Source organism: Pan paniscus, chromosome 6, assembly GCF_029289425.2.
Source record: "Pan paniscus chromosome 6, NHGRI_mPanPan1-v2.0_pri, whole genome shotgun sequence".
Classification (NCBI taxonomy): Eukaryota; Metazoa; Chordata; class Mammalia; order Primates; family Hominidae; genus Pan; species Pan paniscus.
This window is the reverse complement of record NC_073255.2, coordinates 172,500,829-172,526,620: the sequence shown is the minus strand read 5'-3', so window position 1 is coordinate 172,526,620 and position 25,792 is coordinate 172,500,829. Positions and strand designations below refer to the sequence as shown.

The window sequence follows — 25,792 nt, the reverse complement described above, 5'->3', positions numbered from 1 at the left end:
ACCTCTCTGACCCTGAAAGGCCGTCATCTGGACCAAGCAGGCTCAGAGAGGACCACAACTAAACTGAAGTTTATCTGCAAGGGGGAAGAAAAAAGTAGAGAGGAAAAGTCAGGCAAGGAGAAAAGAATGAGGAAGGGAAGGAGGAAATAATCACACTTCAACCCTCTTCCCAATGAAGACTAGGGTTTTTATGTAATCCAGGTGTATTTTTTAGTCATCTCTCCATCAGGGTTTGATGGACTTGAATGGCCAGATTTGAGAGATATTCAGAGGTAGCTTGATGGGTCTTGGTAGGATTAGAAAGGGCCTGAGGGGAAGGCCAAATCCTGTCATTCTAACTCTACAGGAATAACATCTGTTTGTTATTCAAACACAATGTAGAGTGACACTAGTTTTACAGGAGTTCAAATAAAAAACAAGCCATGCTGTCAATAATAACATTAATCACAAAAATAATAATAGCCTACCATTCATTAAATGCCAGGAAGTGTTCTAAGTGCTTTACATATATTACTTCATTTACTCTTCACAACAATTCAGCAGAGAAAATATGGTTTCCACCATTTTACAAAGAAGAAACTGCAGCTCAGATGCATGCCCAAGTTGATAAATGGTAGAAACTGTGATTTGTCTTTCTGACACCCAAGCTCAAACCCTTTCCGCTGTACCATGGTGCCTCCTGCCTCTCATGCTTCGGCCAGACAGCCCAAGCTGGGTTGGACAGATTCGCTGATTTTCCTTTGTTAGGAAAAGCCACAAGTCCTGACCCCCAGCCCCAGGAAGCAGAAGCTGAACAGAAAGTACAGGTCCCACCATGACCAGATGATCTGCAAGTGCCTCTCCCTGAGCATATCCTACTCCGCTACCATTGGTGGCCTGACCACCATCATCGGCACCTCCACCAGCCTCATCTTCCTGGAACACTTCAACAAGTAAGTGATTCACTTGGTCAACGAATATTTACTAACCACCACTGTGTGTCAGGAACTGGACTAGGTGCTAGAGATATGGTAGAAAATGAGAACAGAAGAGTTTCTGTAGGAAGAGGGAAAAACAGGCTGAGCACAGTGGCTCATATCTGTAATACGGCACATTGGGAGGGCAAAGCGGGGGGATTGCTTGAGCCTAGGAGTTCAAAAACAGCCTGGGCAACATAGTGAGACCCTGTCTCTAGAAAACATTAAAAAATTAGCTGAGCATGGTGACACGCACCTGTATACAGTCCCAGCTACTCAGGAGGTTGAGACAGAATTGTGGAGCCCAGGAATTTGAGGTTACGGTGAGCCATGATCCTGCCACTGAACCCGAGCCTGAGCGATAGAGCAAGACAGTGTCTCTATTTAAAAAACAAAAACAAAAAAAAGGCCGGGCGCGGTGGCTCATGCCTGTAATCCCAGCACTTTGGGAGGCCGAGGCAGGCGCATCACGAGGTCAGGATCCCTAGACCAGCCTGACCAACATGGTGAAACTCCGTCTCTACTAAAAATACAAAAATCAGCTGGGTGTGGCGGTGCACACCTGTAATCCCACCTACTCAGGAGGCTGAGGTAGGAGAATCACTTGAACCTGGGAGGCAGAGGTTGCAGTGAGCCAAGATCATGCCACTGCACTCCAGCCTGGGCAACAGGGCAAGACTCCGTCTCAAAAAAAAAAAAAAAAGTCCCAGCGCAGTGGCTCACACCTGTAATCCTAGCACTCTGGGAGGCCAAGGTGGGCGGATCACTTGAGGTCAGGAGTTCAAGACCAGCCTGGCCAACATGGTGAAACCCCATCTCTACTAAAAATACAAAAGTTAACCAGCCATGGTGGCAGGCGCCTGTAATCCCCGCTACTTAGGAGGCTGAGGCAGGAGAATCACTTGAGCCCAGGAGGCAGAGGTTGCAGTGAGCCGAGATCGTGCCACTGCACTCCGGCCTGGGCAACAGAGCAAGACTCCGCTTAAAAAAAAAAAAAAAAAAAGAGTCCCAGCACGGTGGCTCACACCTGTAATCCCAGCACTCTGGGAGGCCAAGGCAGGCGGATCACTTGAGGTCAGGAGTTCGAGACCAGCCTGGCCAACATGATGAAACCCCATCTCTACTAAACATACAAAAGTTAACCAGGCATGGTAGCAGGTGCCTGTAATCCCAGCTACTTAGGAGGCTGAGGCAGGAGAATCGCTTGAGCCTAGGAGGCAGAGGTTGCAGTGAGCTGAGATCGCACCACTGCACTCCAGCCTGGGTGACAAAGCAAGACTCCATCTCAAAAAATAAAGATAAATAAAAATTTAAAAAAAGGGGGAAATCAAGTCATTATAGCTAAGTGAGACTGGAGAAGTCCAGGACTCTGCAGGGAGAGCCCTGCTGGGGGAGCTCGCCCATTTGCAGGAAGGAAATGCCTCCCTGAAGAGGCGACCATGTGGAAACCTGAAGGACGGGAGTAAACTAGATGAAGAGAGATTATCCAGACAAAGAAAGCAGTACGTAGGAGGGCTCCGAGGCAGGACAGCAGAGCACATAAAAGAGAACGACAGAGGGTAAGAGGAGGCCAGGGAGCTGGATGGGCAGATCTCCAGGGCTTGGCAAGACCCACTGAGGAACTTGGACCACATCTGAAAGGCTCTGAGATGCTTTTAAAGAATTTTAAGCAGGGAGTGAGATGGTCAGATTTATAGTTTTGAAAACTCATTCTGGATGAAAAAGAAAAAAAAAAAAAGGAGAACAGATTGGAAAGGAGAAACCAGACAGCAGGAAGGCAATTCAGGACACTGCTGCAAAGTTGTCCAGGGCAGCCGGTGGCTTGGCTGACAGCGCAGTGGGGAGGAGGAACAGTCAGGTTTAAGGGAAACTCAGCAGTCACTTGCTGGGTCTCAGGAAGGTTAGACAGGGCCTGAGAGAGGGAAAGGCCGCGTCTGCCTCTCAGGCTCCTGCCCTCAGCAGGTGAAGGAATAGAGGGGAAAGAGGAAGTATGGGGTGTTGGAAAAATTGGCATAGAGGCTGAGATGTCCAGGTGAAAACAGACCTGTGAATGTCAAGGCAAATATTAATGCTTAGGCTGAAGGCATAGATTTGAAGAGAGCGGCCTGCAGGGCTGGGGTCATGGGCGTGCCGCCTGTACAGGGACACAGGGCCACCATGCCCAGACAGGCGTCACGCTTGGTTTAATGCTCTGCTGTCCCTGCCTGGATATTCATAATAACCTTTGGGTAAAGGGGCCACATATTCATTTTGCCTCCTGGTAAGGGAAGCTACGGGAGTGGAGGAAATTACCTAGAATATACAGGGTAAGGAGAACAGAGGACATAAATATTAAGCTCACATATTTAATGGACAGAAGGAAACAATATCAGACAGCAGAGAGGGAAGGGAAATCTGGTGCCACTCTACCCAAGGGAGGAAAGTATTTCAAGAAAAAGGAAGTGCCTACAATATTTAATGTCAATGAATGATGATGCAAAGTAAGGATGAAAACGTATCCATTAGATTTGGTGACGTGGAGGTTACTGGTGATGTAGGCAAGAGGACCTTGGTCAAGAGGTGGCAGAAGCAGCCAGATTCTGGTGAGTTGAGGACTAAGGTAGAGGTGAGAAAATGGAGAGCTGGCTGTGAAGGGAAGGAGAGATGTGGGATGATAATAAAAGGAAATAGGGGATGGGCACTGTGGCTCATGCCCGTAATCCCAGCATTTTGGGAGGCGAAGGCAGGCAGATCATCTGAGGTCAGGAGTTCAAAACCAGCCTGGCCAACATGGCGAAACCCCGTCTCTACTAAAAATACAAAAATTAGCTGGGCATGGTAGTGTGCTCCTGTAATCCCAGCTACTTGGGAGGCTGAGGCAGCAGAATTGCTTGAACCCAGAAGGCAGAAGTTGCAGTGAGCTGAGATCATACCACTGTACTCCAGCCTAAGCGACAGAGCAAGACTCCATCTCAAAAAAAAATAAAAATAAAAAAATAAAAGGAAAGTAGAGCAGGGTCAAGACGGAGTTTTCAAGATGGGAGACATTTAGATGCTGGTAGGGATGATCCAGATGAGAGGGAAGTTAAAGATCTGGGAGAAGGGATCATTGATAGAGGGATGTCTCACACCTTGAGGAGTTTTACGCCCAGCCCCAAAAACAGAGACCCAAGGAAAACACAGCATAGGTCATTTAGGCCTGAGCCTTGTCTAGGCAAAAGCCACAGCTCTCGCGTAGTCCAGCCAGGCTCCCCAGGAAACAGCACTTGGGCTGGGGGGCCACAGCTCTGCCTGCTGATGAATGAGCAGTTCCCCATACAAATCCCCTCTACCCTGAGACCAGTGGATGTTGATAAAGATTTGGAGATTCCAAGTCCTGGTTCTCTTATGGGCACCGTTAATATCTAAAAACTTCATTAAGCCCTAAAGTTCCAGATTCTCCAGAATTGTGTCCCCCAATCAAAACTTACATTCCTTTGGTGATTTTAGAAACAAAGTATACCAAGCTGTTCCATTTTCTGTTGCCTTGAAAACCAGATGAATAAACTTAGCAGAATCTTTAAGGGCAAATACATCCTGAGTCATTCTCTTGAGTGCAAAGTATATACACTTTAATGATATTAATTTTAGTTGTTTTGATTCCTTTTTTTAGCTAGTTTCATGATTCTTGTCTGGGCTCTGTACAATTGCAACTGTCAACTAAATGAGTCCTAGGCAATGTTTTACCATATCGTTATCATTATCTCCCCACTTAGCCCAGCTCTATGTTTTAGGGAGCATTTGGCATACTACCCCAAAATACCATATGGAAACCCTCCCTTTTCTAATTGCTGACCTGGTTCTTTACCCTCCAGCCAGTATCCAGCCGCAGAGGTGGTGAACTTTGGCACCTGGTTCCTCTTCAGCTTCCCCATATCCCTCATCATGCTGGTGGTCAGCTGGTTCTGGATGCACTGGCTGTTCCTGGGCTGCAAGTGAGTTCCAGGGCCCTTTCAGCAAAGCACTGAAGCCCCCCTGTTGATCCAAAGGCCATGGCATGGGCCCTGGATGGCTCTGTGCAAGAGGGACTGCCAAGTAACCACAGAGGATGCTCAAGGAGAATGCAGTGGTCTGGTCTGAGAGTCAGGCGCTGTCTCTTCTAGACATTCTAAACATATGTGAACTCTGCACTTCACTCTCAGCTCTACAATGAAATGTTCTTAATTCCAACTAAATGGTTAGAGAGCCTGTCCAGTTTATACAAAGTCTGAGGTGAAGAGTATTTAATGTCGTTTTATTGCTCTCAAAGCATATAGAGCACTTCTAATTACCCCAAGAAACAGGAAATAAAAAATATGACTCTAAGTAGAATTTGCATTAGGTTTAACTTTATAGGCATGGGTGATTTATACTTAGTAGCCTGAATAAAATATGCTCATATGCCTCAAAATAACAAGTCAGTCTACTCCAAATTTGATCAGTTTCAAACACATAAGGGAAGATAATATAATGTTTTGCTATTAGTCCATATAACCCAGTGCTCCCATTGGTCAAGAAATGTTCTCTGACTTTTCTTTTTACTCAGACTGTTGTCAAACCAATGATAACTATATACTTCTTAACTCCAGTATTGCTAACATAAAACTAACACTGTGTGTTCCATATACGCAGATGTTTGTGTGTTTGTTTGGCTAGAGACAAAGCTTCTCTGGAGTAAAAATGTTAGTTATACATCTAGACACATAGTGGAATAAAAGTTTTAGTTTATACATCTAGACACATATACCACATTACACTGATTATTTTACTTATGTAAAAGACAAGTAGGTAGAAATGACCCCACACGAATACACTTGCATAAGTCCCTGAGACATCACTTCACACCAATACACCAGAGACAGACCCAGATGGATATCCCCACCCAGTAGGCTAGGGGAGAAGGTTGATGAGAGGCCAGATAACTTGGCAGATAAAAGCCATATGAATAGGTGGGGGATAGAGGGATAGAGCATGTGAAAGAGGAGAAAAGTGACCACAGCAGGCAAGCAGTTTAGTATTTACCTCATATTTGATCTCTGGGCCTCAGAAGTGTGTTTTCTTTAATCATTTGCTCATTCTCCCTTCTCAGTTTTAAAGAGACCTGCTCTCTGAGCAAGAAGAAGAAGACCAAAAGGGAACAGTTGTCAGAGAAGAGGATCCAAGAAGAATATGAAAAGCTGGGAGACATTAGGTAAAAATCAGCCATTCCTCTTCCCTCCTTCTCCAGCAGAAACACAGCAGGTAAAGTGAGCACAGGAGCAGCCTTGTTCCTGACAATCCCTGACACTGGGAGAATTTTCCACAACTCTGAATCAGGCCTTTAGAAGATGCTATTTAGTGCCAAAGCCAAGCTGGCCCAGATTTCAGGTGGCCACCCTTCCCCTTTGCTCTATTCGGAGTCCAAGGTATAGCCATGGCATGGGGTGGAGTGCTGACCATGGAGCAGACAGAGGCAGAAGAAGGGAAAGACAGCACAGCCACCCTCTTGGAAAATGTGAATTCCTTCCAAAGCCAGGCCACCTCTCATTGCTCAGACGCGCCACCACAGTGGTCCAGTTATCACTCCCAGGGAGATGGGAGACTCTGTGCTATATTTAGGGTATAAGGCAGTATCAAAGACAGACTTGCAGAGAGAGCGTCCAAGAAATCACTAACCAACCCTCAGCCACTTCCATCAGCTTTTCCACAGGGACCCAGCTTCCTATTTAGTGCTATTTCTCCTTTTATGGCAATTGGCACATACAACTTTGCATAAAACAATCCAGGTAGACACTGTCTTATTTAAAGCTTTAAGTTATAAAAGGAATACATGTTCATTGTAGAACATTTCAAAAATACAAGACGGTATAAGAAAAAAATTAAAATTGACTGGATTCTTAGCACCCCATGTTAACAAATGTTAACACTTCTTTCCATGCTTTTTTGTGCAAAACTCTTATGTATTTTTGGTAAAATTCAGTCCACACTGAAACTGTTGTATACCTTGCCTTTCTCAACTCAACTTTGTACTCTCAGTACAGTATGTTCCACACCCTTAACTCTGCTGTGGAAATGGGATTATCAAGGGATGCATCTCATTTTAACATAGAGTTGTATCAAAATGTATTCAGTGTCATGAAATACCATTGGATATAGAGGATGCTTCCAGTTTTTAATAGGTAATTAATGTCTCAGTATGCATTTCTGGTTAGATGATGGGAATGACCAACTATTTTTTTTTTTGGCGGGGGGGGGATGGAGTCTCGCCCTTTTGCCCAGTCTGGAGTGCAGTGGCACAATCTTGGCTCGCTGCAACCTCCGCCTCCTGGGTTCAAGCGATTCTCCTGCCTCAGCCTCCCGAGTAACTGGGACTACACAGGCACGTGCCACCACGCCCAGCTAATTTTTTGTATTTTTAGTAGAGATGGGGTTTCACTGTGTTAGCCAGGATGGTCTCCATCTCCTGACCTCGTGATCCGCCCACCTCGGCCTCCCAAAGTGCTGGGATTACGGGCGCGGGCCACCACACCCGGCCAGGGAATGACCAACTTTAAGGCTTCTGATGTGTATCATCAAATGGCCTCAAAAAGGTTGTAGCAATTCCTCCTCCCACCAGCACAGTGTTTGGGGCTGCCTATTTCACTGCACTCTCCTTGTAGGCTGTATTTGAAATAATTTTACAAATGTACAGTGCTGTGTTCTCTTGCCCTTTCTACTGAAGTTTCTCCAGGAACATGGTTAATGTCATGTTTTCTGGGGCCACTCAGTCTTCTCCTCATCTCACTGTCAGCCATTCATAGTGGTTAGGCAGTGAGTGTGTTTTATGTCTAGGGTATTGAAACTCTAAATACAGAAGCTTCCAGAAGCAAAGTGAAAAAGCTAGGAGAAATTTCTCAGTTCCTGAGTGGGTCTTTCTGTTTTATTTTATAGCTACCCTGAAATGGTGACTGGATTTTTCTTCATCCTGATGACCGTACTGTGGTTTACCCGGGAGCCTGGCTTTGTCCCTGGCTGGGATTCTTTCTTTGAAAAGTAAGTGATATCATTTCCTCCTTAAGAACCACCCCCTCACCCCAGTTCTTCAGGCAAGACTTCATAGACTCTCAGGGGCAGATATGAAGCCAGGAAGATTTCATTCCCCGGGAAATCCACTCTTTTTAGGGAGGCTGCAGTGTGAAATCAGGAAGGAAAAACACTCTTTGGAGTCCCGGTCTGGGGTTGGAATCCAGTGCTGCATGTAGTCTCATTACATAAGCTCTTGGAAGCTTGGTTACCTCATAGGTGGTTATGAAAGTTAAAGGAGGAAACATCTATAAAGTACCAACTGTAAAGAAGAAATCAACTTCTCACTTGAGAAGGGAGGCACATGGAGGTGTGGCCTTCATAGGAAAGAGGTCTCATCCTCTTCTATTCTCCTTTATCTAACCAACTCCACTCCTGATCACTCCATCTAGGACTTGCCCCAATTAACGGGCTCACAAATTCACACTAAGACATCTACTCTAGCCAGGCCCTGCCTCCAGACATTCGCCATTGCCCATTAAATCCAAAGTGGATAGCGTGGCAGCAACTGGCAAGAACTAAGCTTAATGTCACCTCTAGATAAGTCCTAAAAAGAGGCACTGTGTTCGGACAGACTGCTCCAAGACACCATGTTACTCCTGAAAATTCCTGACCCTTCTCCTCAGCTATGCTTGTCTCTTTACTAGGAAAGGCTACCGTACTGATGCCACAGTCTCTGTCTTCCTTGGCTTCCTCCTCTTCCTCATTCCAGCGAAGAAGCCCTGCTTTGGGAAAAAGAATGATGGTGAGAGAAGGGAAGAAACTGGGGGTAGCTCTAGTTGAAGAATACCCAAATCAGACTAATACTCCCAAAGAGATTTACCAAGGTCCTTCAGATTCCCACCCCCCTCCCGGCCCCCGCCCCAAATAGCAGTATCCCAAATCATCCACTTCACCAATTAGGCTCCTGTCTCCACAAATCACGCCCATCAGGGTTTATCTGGCTTTACATCTCTCTCTAATCCAGGAGAGAACCAGGAGCACTCACTGGGGACCGAGCCCATCATCACGTGGAAGGACTTCCAGAAGACCATGCCCTGGGAGATTGTCATTCTGGTTGGGGGAGGCTATGCTCTGGCCTCTGGTAGCAAGGTAATTCTTGAATTCTGTTTTTTTGGGTTTTTTTTTTTTTTTTTTTTTTTGAGACAGTCTTGCTCTGTCACCCAGGCTGGAGTGCAGTGGCACAATCTCAGCTCACTGCAACCTCTGCCTCCTGGGTTCAAGCGATTCTCCTGCCTCAGCCTCCCAAGTAGCTGGGATTACAGGCGTGCACCATGATGCCAGCTAGTTTTTGTATTTTTAGTAGAGACGCGGTTTCACCATGTTGGCCAGGCTGGTCTCAAACTCCTGACCTCAAGTGATCCACCTGCCTCGGCCTCCCAAAATGCTGGGATGACAGGCATGAGCCACTGCACCCGGCTTGAATTCTGTTCTTATGGGTCAAATACTTTTCCAGCATCTTTACCTAATGAGTCATTATGGGCATGGGAGGAAAGACTCAAAGCAGCTGAGAATGTTCACAGAGTCCCTGGGAAGGGAAACAATAGAGCAGGATGGATGTCCTCTCCTGCCCTAAGCTTCTCAGCGCTACTAGGAACAGAGGAACAGATCGGCTGTGCCACACAGTCATGACACGTGGGCATTGATAGTTCATCTATGGGGCCCATGCTGCTACAAGCAAAAGGTTTATTGGAGTTTGCAGCCATCTCCTTCTGGGATTTGACAGTGGCAATAGGAGATGGTAACAGGAGATAGACATAGGTAATAGGTAATAGGAGTGGTAATAGGAGATCTCTGTAAGGGACTAGAGATGCTCCAAGTGACACATGGTGAACTGTCTGTCCACAATACATAGACTGAGCCCCTTTGGAAAATCTAGGCTAAAGCTGATGTAAATGCTTCTTGATTTTCTGACTGGGAGGATTTTGGATGAGATCTTTTAAGTGGGGTGGGGATGTGAGGGGATGATTGAATTTCCTAAAGTGTTAGCCCTCCATAAAATAGAAAACAATCTTAAGAATGAATTAGGTTAAGGTTCAGACTATTTCTCCCTCCATCTTGTCTACATGCATTATCCCATGCTAAACTTGGTTCTCCTTTTTTTTTTTTTTTTTTTTTTTTTTTGAGACAGAGTCTCACTCTGTCACCTAGGCTGGAGTGCAATGGCGCCATCTCTGCTTACTGCAACCCCTGCCTCCCAGGTTCAAGCAATTCTCATGCCTCAGCCTCCCAAGTACCTGGGATCACAAGCACACGCCACCACACCCAGCTTAATTTTTGTATTTTTAGTAGAGATGGAGTTTCACCATGTTAGCCAGGCTGGTCTTGAACTCCTGGCCTCAAGTGATCCACCCACCTTGGCCTCCCAAAGTACTGGGATTACAGGCATGAGCCACTGTGCCTGGCTTGGTTCACTTTTCATGGCCCAAAATACTATCTGCATTATTAATAATAAGGTCACAGAATACTCCATTAAGGAGAACCTTAGAAAACAATGAGTCCTATCTCCTGCCCATGGTGAGATTCCCCTCCATGGCACTTCTGGCTTGGACACTTCCAGTGACAAGGTACTCCCTGTGCAGGGAACAAAGAATAATTGTTCCTTATTTTCAGCTCAGGTCTTCTGCATGTTGTCTGTCCACTGTTGGCTCTAGCTCTGTTCTCTGGGACCCTCTCCTAGATAATAATTATTAACATGAAAAAATCAAGAAGTAGTGACCCATACCATCTGGTCTCTCTCCTCAGGACTCACTACACTTGGCCTTATTCAAACATGGTCCATGGGGTGGTCAGTCTACTGCCAAGTAGAGTAGTTATATTACCCAAGCCCCATCTCTCACCTCTGATTCAAGCAGCACCCTGCATTCTCATGGAAGCTTTTATAAAGCATCCTTGGCACTCATGTCAACAATTATATTAAAACTGCAGTCAATTAGAACCCTTCATTCTTTTTAACTGTTCATCATTACTGGACCTTCACCCCATCCTATATATATGCCATCAATATTTCTCATTCCAAGTTCGGGATATTTATATTTATCTTTATTGAATTTCAGTTGTTAGTTTTGGCCTCTGACAAGATTGGCCTGGCAAGATTTTATTTTTTTTTTAACCAAAATTGGGCTGGGCACAGTGGCTCATGTCTGTAATCCCAGCACTTTGGGAGGCCATGGCGGGAGGATTGCTTGAGTCCAGGAGTTTGAGACTAGCCTGGGCAACATAGTAAGATCCTATCTCTACAAAAACAAAAATTAGCCCAGTGTGGTGATGCGTACCTGTAGTCCCAGCTACTCAGGAGGTTGAAGTGAGAGGATCGCTTGAGCCCAGGAGTTCAAAGCTGCAGTGAGCCAAGATCCCACCATTGCACTCCAGCCTGGGAGACAGAGGGAGACCCTATCCCCTGCCACCAAAACAAAAAACAAAAAAAAAAAATAAAAACAAAATTGTGCACATATTAGAGATAGTACAGTTATTTCTGTAAAGCCTACTGCCTCTACTAATTTTAATAATAATTTAGGTAGCATATATGTGATTCCTACAGAGTTTGAAATAATTTCAGTTTTGACATTAGTGAAGAAAATCCATTGTAAAATGTTTTCATACCAAGAGTTTAAAGAATTAAGGCTTCCTTTGATTGTGTTTTTGTCTAACTTTGAAGTCTAATTTATTTCAAATCATAGTATAAAATAGTTCTGCTGGAAAAATAATTGCCAATAAATTATTTCACTTTACTAGGCCGGGCATGGTGACTCATGCCTGTAATCCCAGCACTTAAGGAGGGTGAGGCAGGAGGATCACTTGAGGCCAGGAGTTTGAGGCCAGCCTGGCCAACCTGGTGAAACGCTGTCTCTACTAAAAATACAAAAATTAGTTAGGCGTGGTGGCGGACACTTTTAATCCCAGCTACTTGGGAGGCTGAGGCAGGAGAATCACTTGAACCCAGGAAGAGGAGGTTGCAGTGAGCCGAGATCGTGCCACTGCATTCCAGCTTGGGTGACAAAAGCAAAACTCCAGGGACTGGGCACAGTGGATCATGCCTGTAATCCCAGCACTTGGGGAGGCCAAGGTGGGTGGATCACCTGAGATCAGGAGTTTGAGACCAGCCTGGCCAACATGGTGAAACCTCATCTCTACTAAAAATACAAAAATTAGCCGGGTGTGGCGGCAGGCGCCTGTAATCCCAGCTACTTGGGAGGCTGAGGCCGGAGAATTGCTTGAACCTGGGAGGCAGAGGTTGTGGTGAGCCGAGATCGCACCACTGCACTCCAGCCTGGGTGACACAGTGAGACTTCCTCTCAAAAAAAAAAAAAAAAAATTTAGCCGGGGATGGTGGCGCATGCCTGTAATCCCAGCTACCCGAGAGGCTGAGGCATGAGAATCATTTGGACCCGGGAGGCAGAGGTTGCAGTGAGCTGAGATGGTGCCACTGCACTCCAGCTTGGGCGACAGAGCACAACTCTGTCTCAAAAAGAAAAAAAAAATTATTTCACTTTACTTACCAGTACTATTTGGATAACATGTTAAGTAAAACTCCATCTCTTTATATAATGTACCATTTCCATTCAACTAACTGCTGTTCCTCCCCTGCCTCTGTCCAATGAGCAAGGTTTAATGTGTTACCAGAGGGAACAATTAAAGAGTTCCTGGAGGCCTTGGGGCTCTGAAACAGGCATTAATTGATGCAGTCTGCACATATTGGGTTTGTAAACTCTCAGTGAGTTGAGAGGAAAAAAAGGAAGAAAAGTTCTACAAGGTGAAGTGGCTACAACAGAGAGAATTCTGAAGGCCTTTGGTCCTCAGTTGTCTATGAGCTTGCCAGGAGGTGGCCAGGGTACTGTAGAGATGAAATGAGCTTTTGATGAATTTGGAAGAGAGGAGAAAAAGTAACATGCTGGCAGTGTAGGGAAGGCGGTCTTTAATAGTAAAACATGCGTAGCAGGACTTAAGAGCTTGAGGAAGCATAAATGTCTCACCTTCCTTTCTGTCCCTGCTCTCCATATTGTCATTGCATTCACAGTTTCTAGGGTACCATGGGAAAAGGCAGAGCCTGTCACCATAGAAGAGAGAGAGGAAGGGAGGCAGGATGCATATGGCAACCTGGAGTTTTTAATACAAAACTCAATGATACCTTTCATTTTTTAGGATAGGGAGGTAGCCCTCCCTATTTGCAGGTGAACATCTTCCAACCAAATGAATCATTCCAAGTGGGAATTTTTTTTTTTTTTTTTTTTTTTTGAGACAGAGTCTCACTCTTGTCACCCAGGCCGGAGTGCAATGGCACAATCTTGGTTCACTGCAACCTCTGCCTCCCGGGTTCAAGCAATTCTCCTGCCTCTGCCTCCTGAATAGCTGGGATTACAGGCGCGTGCCACCACACCTAGCTAATTTTTGTATTTTTAGTAAAGGTGGGGTTTCATCACATTGGCCAGGCTGGTCTCAAACTCCTGACTTCAAGTGATCTACCTTCCTCAGCCTCCTAAAGTGCTGGGATTACAGGTGTGAGCTACCTCACCCAGCCAGAATGTTCATTTATTTAAGTGGATGTGTGTAACTGTTGCTAGTGGAATAAATTCAGGACGGTCAATATGCCTTCATATCTGTGTCTTCAAAAAGCACTGGCAGGCCAGGTGCGGTGGCTCACACCTATAATCCCAGCACTTTGGGAGACCAACGTGGGAGAATCGCTTGAGCCCAGGTCTGTTTGAGACAGGCCTGGGCAACATGGAAAGACTCTGTCTGTCTCTACAAATAAAAAGAGCAGGGCGTGATGGTATGTGCCTGTGGTCCCAGCTACTTGGAAGGCTGAGGTGGGAGGATTGCTTGAACCCAGGAGGTTGAGACTGCAGTGAGCTGTGATCATGCCGCTGCACTCATCCTGGACCCTGGGCAACAGAGCAAGACCCTCCTCTTAATTAAAAAAAAATTCCTGACAGATAGTAGAACTAATGTCAGCCATGATGAGATTTGAACCTAAAACAGGTTGGGGCTGAATGACCATCCTCCATGGCACTTAAGAGGCACCTTCTCCACTAAGTGGAAATAGACTTTTATCCCCCTCTACTTTATTACTCCTGTAAAACCTCCAGTGCTCAGCCCTGCCTGTTCATCTCCTTAAAAACACAGGAAAGGCTACTATCCACAGATGTTGAGAATTTTTTCCCTTTTTTAGGTAACAAAATAAACTGATTTCAAAAGCAGATTAAATGGCTATACTTGGCACTCTGTGAAGGGCATTGTCGAATCAATGCACAGGGTAAGGATGTCAGAGGCTAGAGAAAGGGTAACGAGACTGAAGTTGAGGAGCAAAGATCTCCAACCTCTGACAAGTTGTCATGGCAAAGTCCTAAGAAGGATCATGGCAATTAGGGTGGCTCTCCATGTCCCATGACGAAACCCAAACACTGAATGTTGTGCAATCATAAAAACCAATTTTCTGAGCTACAAAAATGATCGACTCATAAAAATCAGGAACACCTCTGGTTCCAGTCAGACTAAAGATCAGAGGATCCCTGGTCGTCCAGCCTTCCAACATCCCTGACCTTCTGAAGTCTAAGATCTCTAGCTGGGATGTGCTTCTTCTCCTTTCTTCTTACTGTAACACCTCTTCCTACAGAGCTCTGGCCTCTCTACATGGATTGGGAACCAGATGTTGTCCCTGAGCAGCCTCCCACCGTGGGCTGTCACCCTGCTGGCATGCATCCTCGTGTCCATTGTCACTGAGTTTGTGAGCAACCCAGCAACCATCACCATCTTCCTGCCCATCCTGTGCAGCCTGGTGAGTAGTGCGGAGCTCCCAGACATCCAGACAGGCTGTCCCAGGGGCCTGGAGTGGCAGGCCTGGCTCAGGGCAGCTTCCGTAGCTGTATGCTCTCCTCTGGTTACTGCCCACAGCCTTCACTAACTGGTGTTCAATTCCTATTTTGAAAAATGAAGTTTTTCAAATAGCAACTAGTAAATAAAAAGATACACTAATAAATCATAGCAAGAGTTCTAGAAACCCTTGTCCAAAAGAGTAGGATTAGTTTAGGGGCAGCCCTGAGTGGAAACCAAAGAACATACAAAATAATATTCAAACCCTATCATTTCAATTCCCCGCAATCATTATCGACCTTTCTCTCCTGAGATAAAACCTGAGTAGGGCCAAAGAGGTAGCCACAGAAAATGGAGGTAAAACACACACAGCTGAAAAGACTGAGATCACAACTCAGACAATCATCACAGCCTCCACTGAGTTTCACTGTCCTCCGGGAAGTTCTGAGGATTGGGAGCAAGGTCAGCTTTGCTCCACAGCCTCAGACCAATTTGTTGTGAATAGAATAAGGGAGGGGAGCAACGGCCAGATCTTAGCCTGGCCAAGCAGCCGGAAAGGTGATGCATCTGACCCAATGCTTCATCTGTCCCATTCTGGGAGGCAGAATCCAGGAAATGAAGGCCCCTCCTGACCCCAGCAACATAGTCTCCTACTGCTCTTTCTAACCCCAGAGCCATACTCTCTGCTCATTGCTCAGATGACCCCAACTTCTCCCTTCCGTCATCTTGCTCCTGCGAGCAAGAGAGTGCAGTTAAAACTTGGCAACACTGAGAGCAGGACCATGGATTCAAATCCCATATAAAACAATTATCTTCCCTAGAAAAAAAAAACCACCTTAGTTCTGTACCGTAAGACTGAGGGATCCCCACTTCAATCAAAGCAACCTATTCATGAGATTTGAGTTTAAGGAAAGGAAGTCTCAGCTAAAGAATAAAGTTTAGGAACCAATTCCTTAGAATAACACCAAAAAAATCAAACATCCCTTCTAGGGAGTAACTCAAAGCCATATTTCCATGTGGAGCAAGTAAGCAGCATCAGCCTATTCAGGTTGTCAAGGGACTGCATGCCCCAGAGGGCAGAGACCTAACTACCCACCCCTCCACATAGTGTCCTGCTAAGGTTAGCCAGCACCAAGTCATCATTAAAGCATGCTCCTGACATTAAGCACAGGAAATGCAAGGCTAATCTCGTGAATGTTTCTGTGAATTCTCTCTTCTAGTCTGAAACGCTGCACATTAACCCCCTCTACACCCTGATCCCAGTCACCATGTGCATCTCCTTTGCAGTGATGCTGCCTGTGGGCAATCCCCCTAATGCCATCGTCTTCAGCTATGGGCACTGCCAGATCAAAGATATGGTGAGTTGGGGTGCCCTCTCCCTGCCAGGCCCAGCTGCCATGAGGACAGGGATGACAGCTCTGCAGCCTTCTTTCAAAGCTTATTTTGTAGCAGTGTCCCTGGCCTGTCAACACTAAACCCAGTGTGGTAGCAAGAATAGCACCTACAAAAAGGTTTTTGGTTGGTCTATAAGCACCAAGGATAGCAAGAATGTGCTCTCCCCAACCCTTCCCTGGAAGGAAGTGGGTACCTAGGTAGAGAAAGCTGGAACAGACAGGCTGTGGCCCAGTTCCAGAAGGAAAGTTTTGCCTTCGTTTCTTCATTAGGCCAGTGGAGACATTCATTGAGAAAGCTACTTGTTTATTCACAGAAGATGAGAATGAGGAAGTGTATGAACCTAGGGTGAAAGGTATTTTGAGAAAACAGGATTCTTCTGCTCAACTCACCCTCCACCCCGGCCCAGGCAAGAATCCCCTGAAGCAACAATGGAAAATGAAGCGTCCACCATTCATTTTCATTTTCAGCTGGGCTCACAAAAGATGGCTTTGAGATATTTTGCTGCTCACTTTAGCAGTGGGCCTATCTACCTTCTACTCCTCTACCTATACACCTGCTGCTATACTTAGTATCCAGGGCTGAGGGGGTGGGGGAGAGGATGGAAAACACTGATACAAATTACTGATGGTCTGACAATTTTTTTTCATGGGAGCCAAACTTGTTCTCGGGCAGCCCTGTAAAGTAACAAATAGAGGAAAGGAAGAAAAAAAAAGTTTCAGGCTGGTGGCAGATATTCAGGTCCTTTTTTATCCTTTTTTTTTTTTTTTTTTTTTTTTGAGACAGAATCTCACTCTCACCCAGGCTGGAGTTCAGTGGTGCGATCTCGGCTCACTGCAACCTCTGCCTCCCAGGTTCAAGTGATTCTCATGCCTCAACCTCTAGAGTACCTTGGACTACAGGTGTGCGCCATCATGCCCAGCTAATTTTTGTATTTTTAGTAGAGATGGGGTTTCACCATGTTGGTCAGGCTGATCTTGAACTACTGGCTTCAGGTGATCTGCCTGCCTTGGCCTCCCAAAGTGCTGGCATTACAGGTGTGAGTCACCGCTCTCAGCCTATTCAGATCCTTTCGACTGTTCGAACTGCTCATCTAAGTCATCCGTGATACTTCCTTGAATGGAGTGTCCCAGCCATCCCTCTCCTCTCCCATCTTACTGTGTAACCCTCAGTCTGCTCACGCTGAGCTCTACCCCAGCTCTCCTGTCTCCCGCCTCCTCTGCTGTGTGCCCCCACCACTGACCCCTAGCTTTCTACACTGGAATCAAATGATCAGAGGCAGTAATTTTCAAAGGTACCAGGTGACAAGAAGTGAGCCAGTCTTGGGCACTATTCCCAGCTTGGGCACTACCTTGACTTCAATCTCCTCATCTGCTAAATGATGAGGTTCCAGCTGGATGCTCCATGGGGTCCCTTTCAACTCTAACACTCCTTAATTTAGCCCTGCTAGAACCTGCCCTCTCACCTGTGGGGAAACATGGGCTGTCCTCCATGCCAAAATGCCCAGGGGGCCCCGACCAGACGGCAGGAGAGAGAGGACATGTCTAGCCATTTGCTTGAAACAATTTCCCAGCATCCACTTTCCCCTTGCAATTTTCCCAACTTAATGCCAGCTAGTGACTTGTCTTGGCTACATGCTATATGCCTGGTTACTCCTTGGGAGGATGCCAGCTATCCTTACAGGACACATTTTTCCATCTGGCTCTGCCAGCCCATCATCCCTCACATCCCCCACTTCAGACTGTGAGTGTCAATGTCAAGGCAGAAGTGAAAAGGGTCAGTCACTGAGGTGTAATTCCCTCAGAGGAAAGAAGCAAAGGCTCCATTCCAGCTAGCACGCCTGTGTCCCCTTCTTGAGGAAGAGCTGAGCAGAGGCAGCTAAACCATTTCCCCAAGTGAACTCAAGGTACACTATTTCCATGAGCTGTTCCTTAAAAAAAGGTAACAGTAGCAAAGGCTTCATGTAATATAGCCCCTCGTACAAGTTCCCTGTATTAACGCATAGGGGCTCTGAGAAGTTCCTGCTTTACAGAGATCTGGTTAGTTTTGTTTAGCACATTTCCCTATCAGTGAGCTGCAGAAATACCTCTTCACGTTCCACAGAGTGGGTGTTCCAAGTAACTAACATACCTTCTAGGCTTCCACTTGAAATCTAGTGAGAGTGCTGTAAGCATGAAGTGGAGATGACTCTAATTGTCCCTTTCCCACCTTTCCACAGTCCTGTGCACCCTACAAGGCAATGCTAGAGCACCCCAGGCAGCAACTGGGAACTAATCTGGGCCACAAGGCATAGGCTGCAGGAACAGAAGGGGGACTTGGGGATCTGTGCTGCTGCTGGTCAGAGTGACTAGGGTGTGCTGGTTTGTGTCCTGCAGGTGAAAGCTGGCCTGGGAGTCAACGTTATTGGACTGGTGATAGTAATGGTGGCCATCAACACCTGGGGAGTTAGCCTCTTCCACCTGGACACTTACCCAGCATGGGCGAGGGTCAGCAACATCACTGATCAAGCCTAACGCCAAGTGTACAAACGGGCCCAACCACAGGAGCTGCCAGTATCCAGCAGAATCTGGACCACAGGCAAAGAAAACCACTAGGACCACCAGGAGCCAGGAGCACACAACCCCAGACCCATGCCGGAGGGCATCCCTCCACCAGAAGATTCCGCCACCTCAAGTGAACTGCAGGAATCCTCCAACAACCACAAACACATGCTTCGCTGTTAGTGTCTTCTTCCTGCCCTCAGCACCACAGCTCAAGAAAACCTAAAGTTTCAATACAAGCCATAGGCTCACAGAAAAAGAAAAAGAAAATAAAAATTAAATTAAAAAAAAAGAAGACAAAGAAAACCTAAAGTTGTATCTAGTCTTTGTAATCCATTCATTCTGAAGACAGGAAAAGAAAGCCTGTCTTAGTCACCCTTCAGAGGCTAAGCCTTGCAAACTCACTAGGTTTTATGTTATTCTTAATACCTTCTTAGGAGTAGAAAGATACCCAAGTCATCCTACCAAGGCAGAGTGAAACCAGTGACATCTTTTTTGTGGGAAACCTCACCCAGAACTCAAAACCTAATGTCAGCTCCTTTCTCTCTTTTTTTTTTTTTTTTGAGATGGAGTCTCGTTCTGTTGCCCAGGCTGGAGTGCAGTGACACGATCTCAGCTCACTGCAACCTCCACTCCCAGGTTCAAGCGATTCTACTGTCTCAACCTCCTGAGTAGCTGGGATTACAGGCATGTGCCACGACGCCCATGACGCTGGTTTTCTGTATTTTTAGTAGAGATGGGGTTTCACCATGTTGGCCAGGCTGGTATCCAACTCCTGACCTCAGGTGATCCACCTGCCTCAGCCTCCCAAAGTGCTGGGATTACAGGTGTGAGCCACCACGCCCGGCCATCAGCTCCTTTCTCTTAAGTGCTTCTATCCTAAGTTCTCTCCACAAGAAGGCATTCTTAGTAGGTCTTCTTTATGGCAATTAGTACTCTTTCATCACTACTTTCATTCCCTTTTAAGCATCTCTCCTCAATGACTCCCCTTTACCTTGGCACCAAATTCCCATATAGTGTTCCCTTTCAGAAAGAGGCTGGTGTTGTTCTATTAGTCAAAGGAAAGGGAAGTCGGCCGGGCGCGGTGGCTCATGCCTATAATCCCAGCACTTTGGGAGGCTGAGGCAAGCGGATCATGAGGTCAGGAGTTCGAGGCCAGCCTGACCAACAGGGTTTTAGTAGAGTGAAACCCCAACTCTACTAAAAATACAAAAATTAGCCGGGCGTGGTGGTGCATGCCTGTAATCCCAGCTACTCAGGAGGCTGAGGCAGAAGAATCGCTTGAACCCGGGAGGCAGAGGTTGCAGTGAGCTGAGATCGCACCACTGCACTCCAGCCTGGGCGACAGAGCGAGGCTCCGTCTCAAAAGGAAAGGGAAGTCAAGAAAGAAGATACATTGAGATTAACATCTCTCTCTCCACCTGTCACTAACCACAAATACTATTGCCTTGGTTAAGTTTTGGGAGGGAGGGAAAACTTTCCTATGTGTCTTATAAGGGAAACCAAAACTATAATTAAGACCACAGCATTATTATTATATTAGACTGCCTTGCTTCTGGATTTAATAAGTAGTTTGTTCCTGAGAAAACAAAGTATTAGGTAGTAGCCAAAGATCCAAACACATCTGTCACTTCCTACACATCCCTACATGAGCCCCTTGAGGGAGAAGAGCTGTCTATGGCTCTTGAAATCCCCCAGCAACTTCTACAATGTGGTAAGCTGTAAATGCTCAATAAACGTGTCCCATGAGAAAACTGTCTGGAAATCAAGGCTTCTTTCTCCTCCTGAAGACCATGCCGTTTTCTCCATGATAGATATCCTTGCTACATGACTGGAGATAGCTCTCAATCCCTCTAGTTTGTTAGAGTTACATATTTTTTATTTCTCCCATCAGTTGTTTGCTAAATATGTCTTAGGGGAAAGGGAGTCCCCTACAATTACTGCACTGTTTTAAGTGATTTTAAGTTACTACTGATAGCACGTGCTGTTTTCCCACAATAATTTATCTATAAAATCACTCCCTTAATTGATCAAGCATCTGTGAGTTGTAAAGTTTCTTTTGGAGCAAAAGAAACCACCACAAACATGTGCTTCAACCACAGAATGTGACTGACCACGGTTAACGGGAACATCAGTGCTTCTGCCCTGTGAGTTAGACCAAAATTATTTGTCCAATATAATAGTTAAGACCTCACAAGCCCAAATGAAATACCAATGTTAGGCACGCTACAGCTGATTTGATCCAGCCAACATCTCTAAAGTCATTTGCTTTAAATTTTCAAAAGAGTCAGGGTATTACTCTTATTATCAGAGCAGCCAAACATCACATTTATGAACCATCACAGAACACAGATCCTTTGCCCCTAAGTCAGACAACAGGACAAAGGTGCAATCCGTAAGATTCTGGGAGTATAAGTAAAAAGAGAAAGAAAAGTTGATTTAGAATTAAGTGGACTTGGAATTACTGGCCAGTATTCAACTATGTGAGAACCTGACTCACTCCTGAAGGGAAAGCTGTGCCAGCAACTGCTGCCAGGTGTTCCGAGTAGTGAATGCATTCAACTAGCCAATTTAGAAAGAGCGTTTATTTCAGTCTGGTCTACTAAACTGCTCTCAAGCACAGCACTGTTCTTTCCCAGAACTGGAGATTCAAGCCAAGCAAGGTTACCCATTCCAGTGACAGGAAATGGCAAATATGATTAATAACTCCTTGTCATCTAAATCACTCCACTGTTGGATAACTTCTAGCCCTCCTTAATAGTCTTGTGTCTCTTGCAAATATAATTTAATTTTATCTTCTAATATTTTATGGATGATGAAACTGTGAGCCAAAGTCACTAAGTATAGTTGCATCTTATTCTTAAGCCAATTCTTTATCAAATTTGCTTAGTCAAAGTTGCCTTTGAAATTCCACTAAGTCAGACATTAAGTACATGGTATACAATCTTTCACATTAGTATTTACATATCACAAACACTCATGTACCATCTTTTAATAAATCAAAAGCAGCTAGTTTTCCTTCCAACATCAGAACAAATCTGTTTGTTCAACCATACAATAAATGAGGTAGTTGGCTTCACATCTGGAGACCATGTTTGAAAAAGTCTCTAAACACTAGAATCACTCTCAGTACAGCAAGAAACTCAAACCATTAGAACGCAAAGGGAACCGAGACCACCTGAGTACACAGGTAGCTCAGTGGGGCTGTCCTCACTGAATGAACACTGAACACAATTGCATGCACTATTTACATGGCACCTTTTTGGTCCCAGTCCTGTACAACTGTGTAAGATGATGCAACTGCACTGTACCTTTCATAAGATCCTCCCACCGAGGCTGTGATTCAGGAAGGCCTAGGACCCAGGGTTTGCAACGTCCCACCCTGGGAACTTCCACAAGGTCTCACTGTTCTCAGTTCATTTTTCTTTCCCTGTGCCTTGCAAAACATGCCATATGTTAGGTCTTCAATGCTTGACTTAATACACTGCAACCAGATTTAGGAAAGGTATAAAATGAACACTTGAAAATCTAAGTGTCACAAACTCCCTATTAAGAGCAGGCAAGATCTCAAAATATTTTCCCTTCACCACCCTATTCCTTTCCACAAGGCAAAGCCCTAATAGTCAATAGGGAAAAAAGAACTCATTCATCTGTAAGGAATGGAAATGCTACATGCAAAACCCAAGACTGGAAGTTTAAGAAAAGCCTCATTTGCTCCAGTACAGTATATAACGTTCCTTCAGGAGGAATAACTCAGAAAAGGCATTAAAAATGTGGGAGACCTCAGCAGAAAAACAAACACCAGCAGAGTATCTAGGGAGTGAACAGGTTAGTGGAAATGAAAACATTACACATGTGTACCATGTGTACATATGCTCTATGAGGCAATGTGTATAGACAACTAGAAAAACCACACAGCCTACTTTTCTCTATAGTCACACAAACTCATTGGGTAAATGAGTTAGAAAAAGAGAAATAAAATTGCTCCTTTAAATCAGAATCAGGTAACTGCTTAAATACATAAAATATCAAATCAGAAGAAAAGTCTAAAGATATACTTTTGGTAACTTCATAAAATTCAGCCTCTTTTGACAATTTTAAATAAGGCTTTTTTTTCTTGCTTTGTTTTTGTTTTGTTTGGGAGGATTACAGTTTAGGGATAAGCTTTTCAAGTTCACTGTATTTTTCCAGCATCAATCCTGAAGTCTTGTATTTCACATGTCAGAGTAATCTGCACTAGTATTTTGAGCAACTCTCATTTTATGGTCAGATGTGGCAGAAGTTTTCCTAACCATATTAGTAGGAGCTTTCAAACATTTTTTAAAGGAAAAAAAAAGGCCTGTCTTGTGGTGCTTCTTCCCACCGCTCCATTGATCTGTGTGGCAAGGGTTCCTACAAAATTCCCAGGGAAGGGGTAACTTTCAGTGCCATAAACTCCATTCACAGTAAGGATTTTCAACTACACCCTAAAACTATGATGGTTCTGGGCTCCTCCAACATATAGCTCAGTGAAGATCATCTTGCCTGAGAACTCTGAGGTCCTTTTCACTGCTGCCAAGAACACAAAACTAGGAAAGGGTATCTGAATGGTGAATGCAAAGTCAGCCTGCACTGTGTAGCAGTTTACATAATGAAGCTGAATTTAAGAACTGATCTGCTAGATGGATCCCACTGGTAGAAATGATCCCCTTGGCAAGGTTAAGTGTCACCTCTAAGGGAAGCCCTAAGTCCAAATGAGCCTTGTTTACAAGGTATAATATAAAGAGACCTATCCTTCTAATAACTAAGTGACCTCCAATCCCAAAGCAGCCACTCTGGGAGACCACACACACCACAGCAATGCTATCATGGTTGGTAACAAGGAATCCCTCTTTGGAAACAGCTTTCTAAGCTTCTAGCATTTTTAATACCCGCAAGGTAAACTTTCATCCTTGAGGCTGTAGTTCATTGTGCTAACAATTCAAGATCAAATCTTGTGAGCCAGATGGTACGATCCAGGTGGATACTGTAAATTTTCATCAGTATCAAAAACAGAGACTACAGAATAATGACAAATTTTTTGTGTGGTTCATAAGCTGATTCCAAAAGTGACTGCAGAACTAGCCAAAAAGCAACAAGTTTGTACTAATAGCTACTATTTATTAGATAGTCTGCAAAGCACTGTGCAACATTACATACATTATCTCAATTATTTTTTATGAAAACCCTATGAGGTGGATATTTACATCCACATCTACAGATAATGCAAGAGTTTCTGAAAGAATAAGCTACAAACCCGTGACATGCAATTTACCTACTAAATGAATCTAAACGTTTAAAAAAGCCGGGCGCAGTGGCTCATGCCTGTAATCCCAACACTTTGGGAGGCTGAAGTGGGCAGATCACTTGAGGCCAGGAAATTTGAGACCAGCTTTGCCAACATGGTGAAATCTCGTTACTAAAAATACAAAAATTAGCCAGGTGTGGTGGTGATGCCAGCTACTTGAGAAGCTGCAGCACGAGAATCACTTGAACTGGGAGGTAGCAGTTGCAGTGAGCCAAGACTGTGCCACTGCACTCCAGCCTGGGCAGCAGAGTGAGACTCTGTCTCAAAAAAAAAAAGTAATAAGCCACTTGCCTATGATCACGCTGCTAGGAAAAGTCAAACCATAATTTAATCCTAATCTGTCACACACAAAGACAACACTGACAGGAATAAAACTTACTTCCATGTAGGAGAGATGCAAGTTGTCAAAGAGAAGCAGAATCACTTTATCATATACAGAATCAATGTCATCACTGTCTGAAAAAAGATGATCTGAACAATTCTTCCAGTTTATTGATTCTGAACCTGCCATGTCTTCAAAAATGGCATTATTAGTGAAGCTGCTCAACAAGTCCTCTGAAACAAAACAGCTAGTGAAATGGGTATTTGTATTTAGTCTAAATTATACTTTTAGGACTTCATCTTATAGCTATACCCTGAATCGATATGCTTAATAACATTAGGATTGAAGTTATCACTGTAATAGCAAAAGAACAACCTAAGCATTCACCAGTAGCAGATTAAATCAATTATGTTATATCTATTCAAAAAAATTTTAGGCAGCCAAAAAAAGAATGAGGTTCCTTGCTACTTACATGCTGATATAGAATGATCTCCATTAAAAAAGAAAAAAAGAAAAAAAAAAAGGTGAGGGCTAGACCTCCATGTATAGTTACTATTTGTGTTATACGTGTTTGTTTAGGCACAGACTCTTTCTCAAAAGTATAAGGCGAAGTGGTAACAGTAACTTGTCAAACAGGAGCCAGGAGCCAGAGGACAGGGGTGGGAGAGGCCCTTTATATGAAATTACTTTTGTATCTTGTCCCATGGCAAAAGTTAATTATTCAAATTTTTTTTAATTTAAAAATAATACAAGCTGATTATATATTTGACAAATACAAGGAATTTCTGACTGCAGGAAAAAACAAAGCATCAACTACAAAGAGAAGCAGAAATTCTTCTTGAGCTGCTGATTTTACTATACATTTGGGCTATATTTTTTCTTAAGACAATCACTACAAAGTAATAATATAAATACCTTTTTTAATGTGAAAAGGTATAAAATCTCCTTTAAAAACTTTTCACTTATCCATCATATAACATCAAATGTACCTGTAATCCCAAGTATGATTCTTTTGAGAAGGAAAAAAGTCAGATCAAATACATCATTAAGGAAAAACATGCACACTAAATAGACTATGAACTCTACTGGGACAAAGACCATTATTTTGTCTATTTTTTCATTCCCCAATTCCTGACAGGATTCTCAGAATCGTTTCTTCATGAATAGCAAATTGACTTATTGGTTAAATTAGCAACTACAGAGCTGCCTAACAACAGTACAAAATAAATGAATAATTCACCAGAAACTAGCTCTAGATATTAATTTTAATTACTTTGCAGCAACATAATTTAGTACCAAATGTTTAACAAGTACCCATTATAATTACTAAACTGTGAAGTCACTATTATTTGTATCTGACCAGCTATACAAAACTCATCAATTTTTCTTTTGAAAAAAGGTAGTAAAA

At 44.3% G+C, this 25,792-nt stretch overlaps 1 protein-coding gene and 1 long non-coding RNA gene across 6 annotated transcripts in view; one reads left to right on the top strand and one right to left on the bottom strand.

Annotated features, from left to right (window-relative positions):
• Positions 1–19,048, top strand: part of SLC13A4 (solute carrier family 13 member 4) — a 47,665-nt gene extending 28,617 nt beyond the window's left edge. For 3 of the 4 annotated variants that reach the window (XM_003813432.5, XM_034965038.3, XM_008965991.4), the window contains 9 exons: positions 748–932; positions 4,790–4,909; positions 6,043–6,144; positions 7,863–7,964; positions 8,642–8,739; positions 8,962–9,086; positions 14,608–14,769; positions 16,025–16,162; positions 18,572–19,048. In XM_003813432.5, the coding sequence (XP_003813480.1) occupies positions 748–932; positions 4,790–4,909; positions 6,043–6,144; positions 7,863–7,964; positions 8,642–8,739; positions 8,962–9,086; positions 14,608–14,769; positions 16,025–16,162; positions 18,572–18,709 (1,170 nt within the window). In that variant the 3' untranslated portion in view covers positions 18,710–19,048. The remainder of the gene's footprint in view (positions 1–747; positions 933–4,789; positions 4,910–6,042; positions 6,145–7,862; positions 7,965–8,641; positions 8,740–8,961; positions 9,087–14,607; positions 14,770–16,024; positions 16,163–18,571) is intronic. The other variant, XM_008965992.4, reaches the window with a different exon arrangement.
• Positions 1–25,711, bottom strand: part of LOC129398357 (uncharacterized) — a 54,642-nt gene extending 28,931 nt beyond the window's left edge. The window contains exons 1-4 of one of the 2 annotated variants that reach the window (XR_010112802.1): positions 24,442–25,711; positions 12,968–13,041; positions 11,270–11,394; positions 5,976–8,716 (exon numbers count right to left, since the gene is read on the bottom strand). This is a non-coding gene — a long non-coding RNA (uncharacterized LOC129398357). Of the gene's footprint in view, positions 1–5,975; positions 8,717–11,269; positions 11,395–12,967; positions 13,479–13,666; positions 16,025–24,441 lie in introns of those variants that run through there. The other variant, XR_010112801.1, reaches the window with a different exon arrangement.
• Between the last annotated feature and the right edge of the window lie 81 nt (positions 25,712–25,792).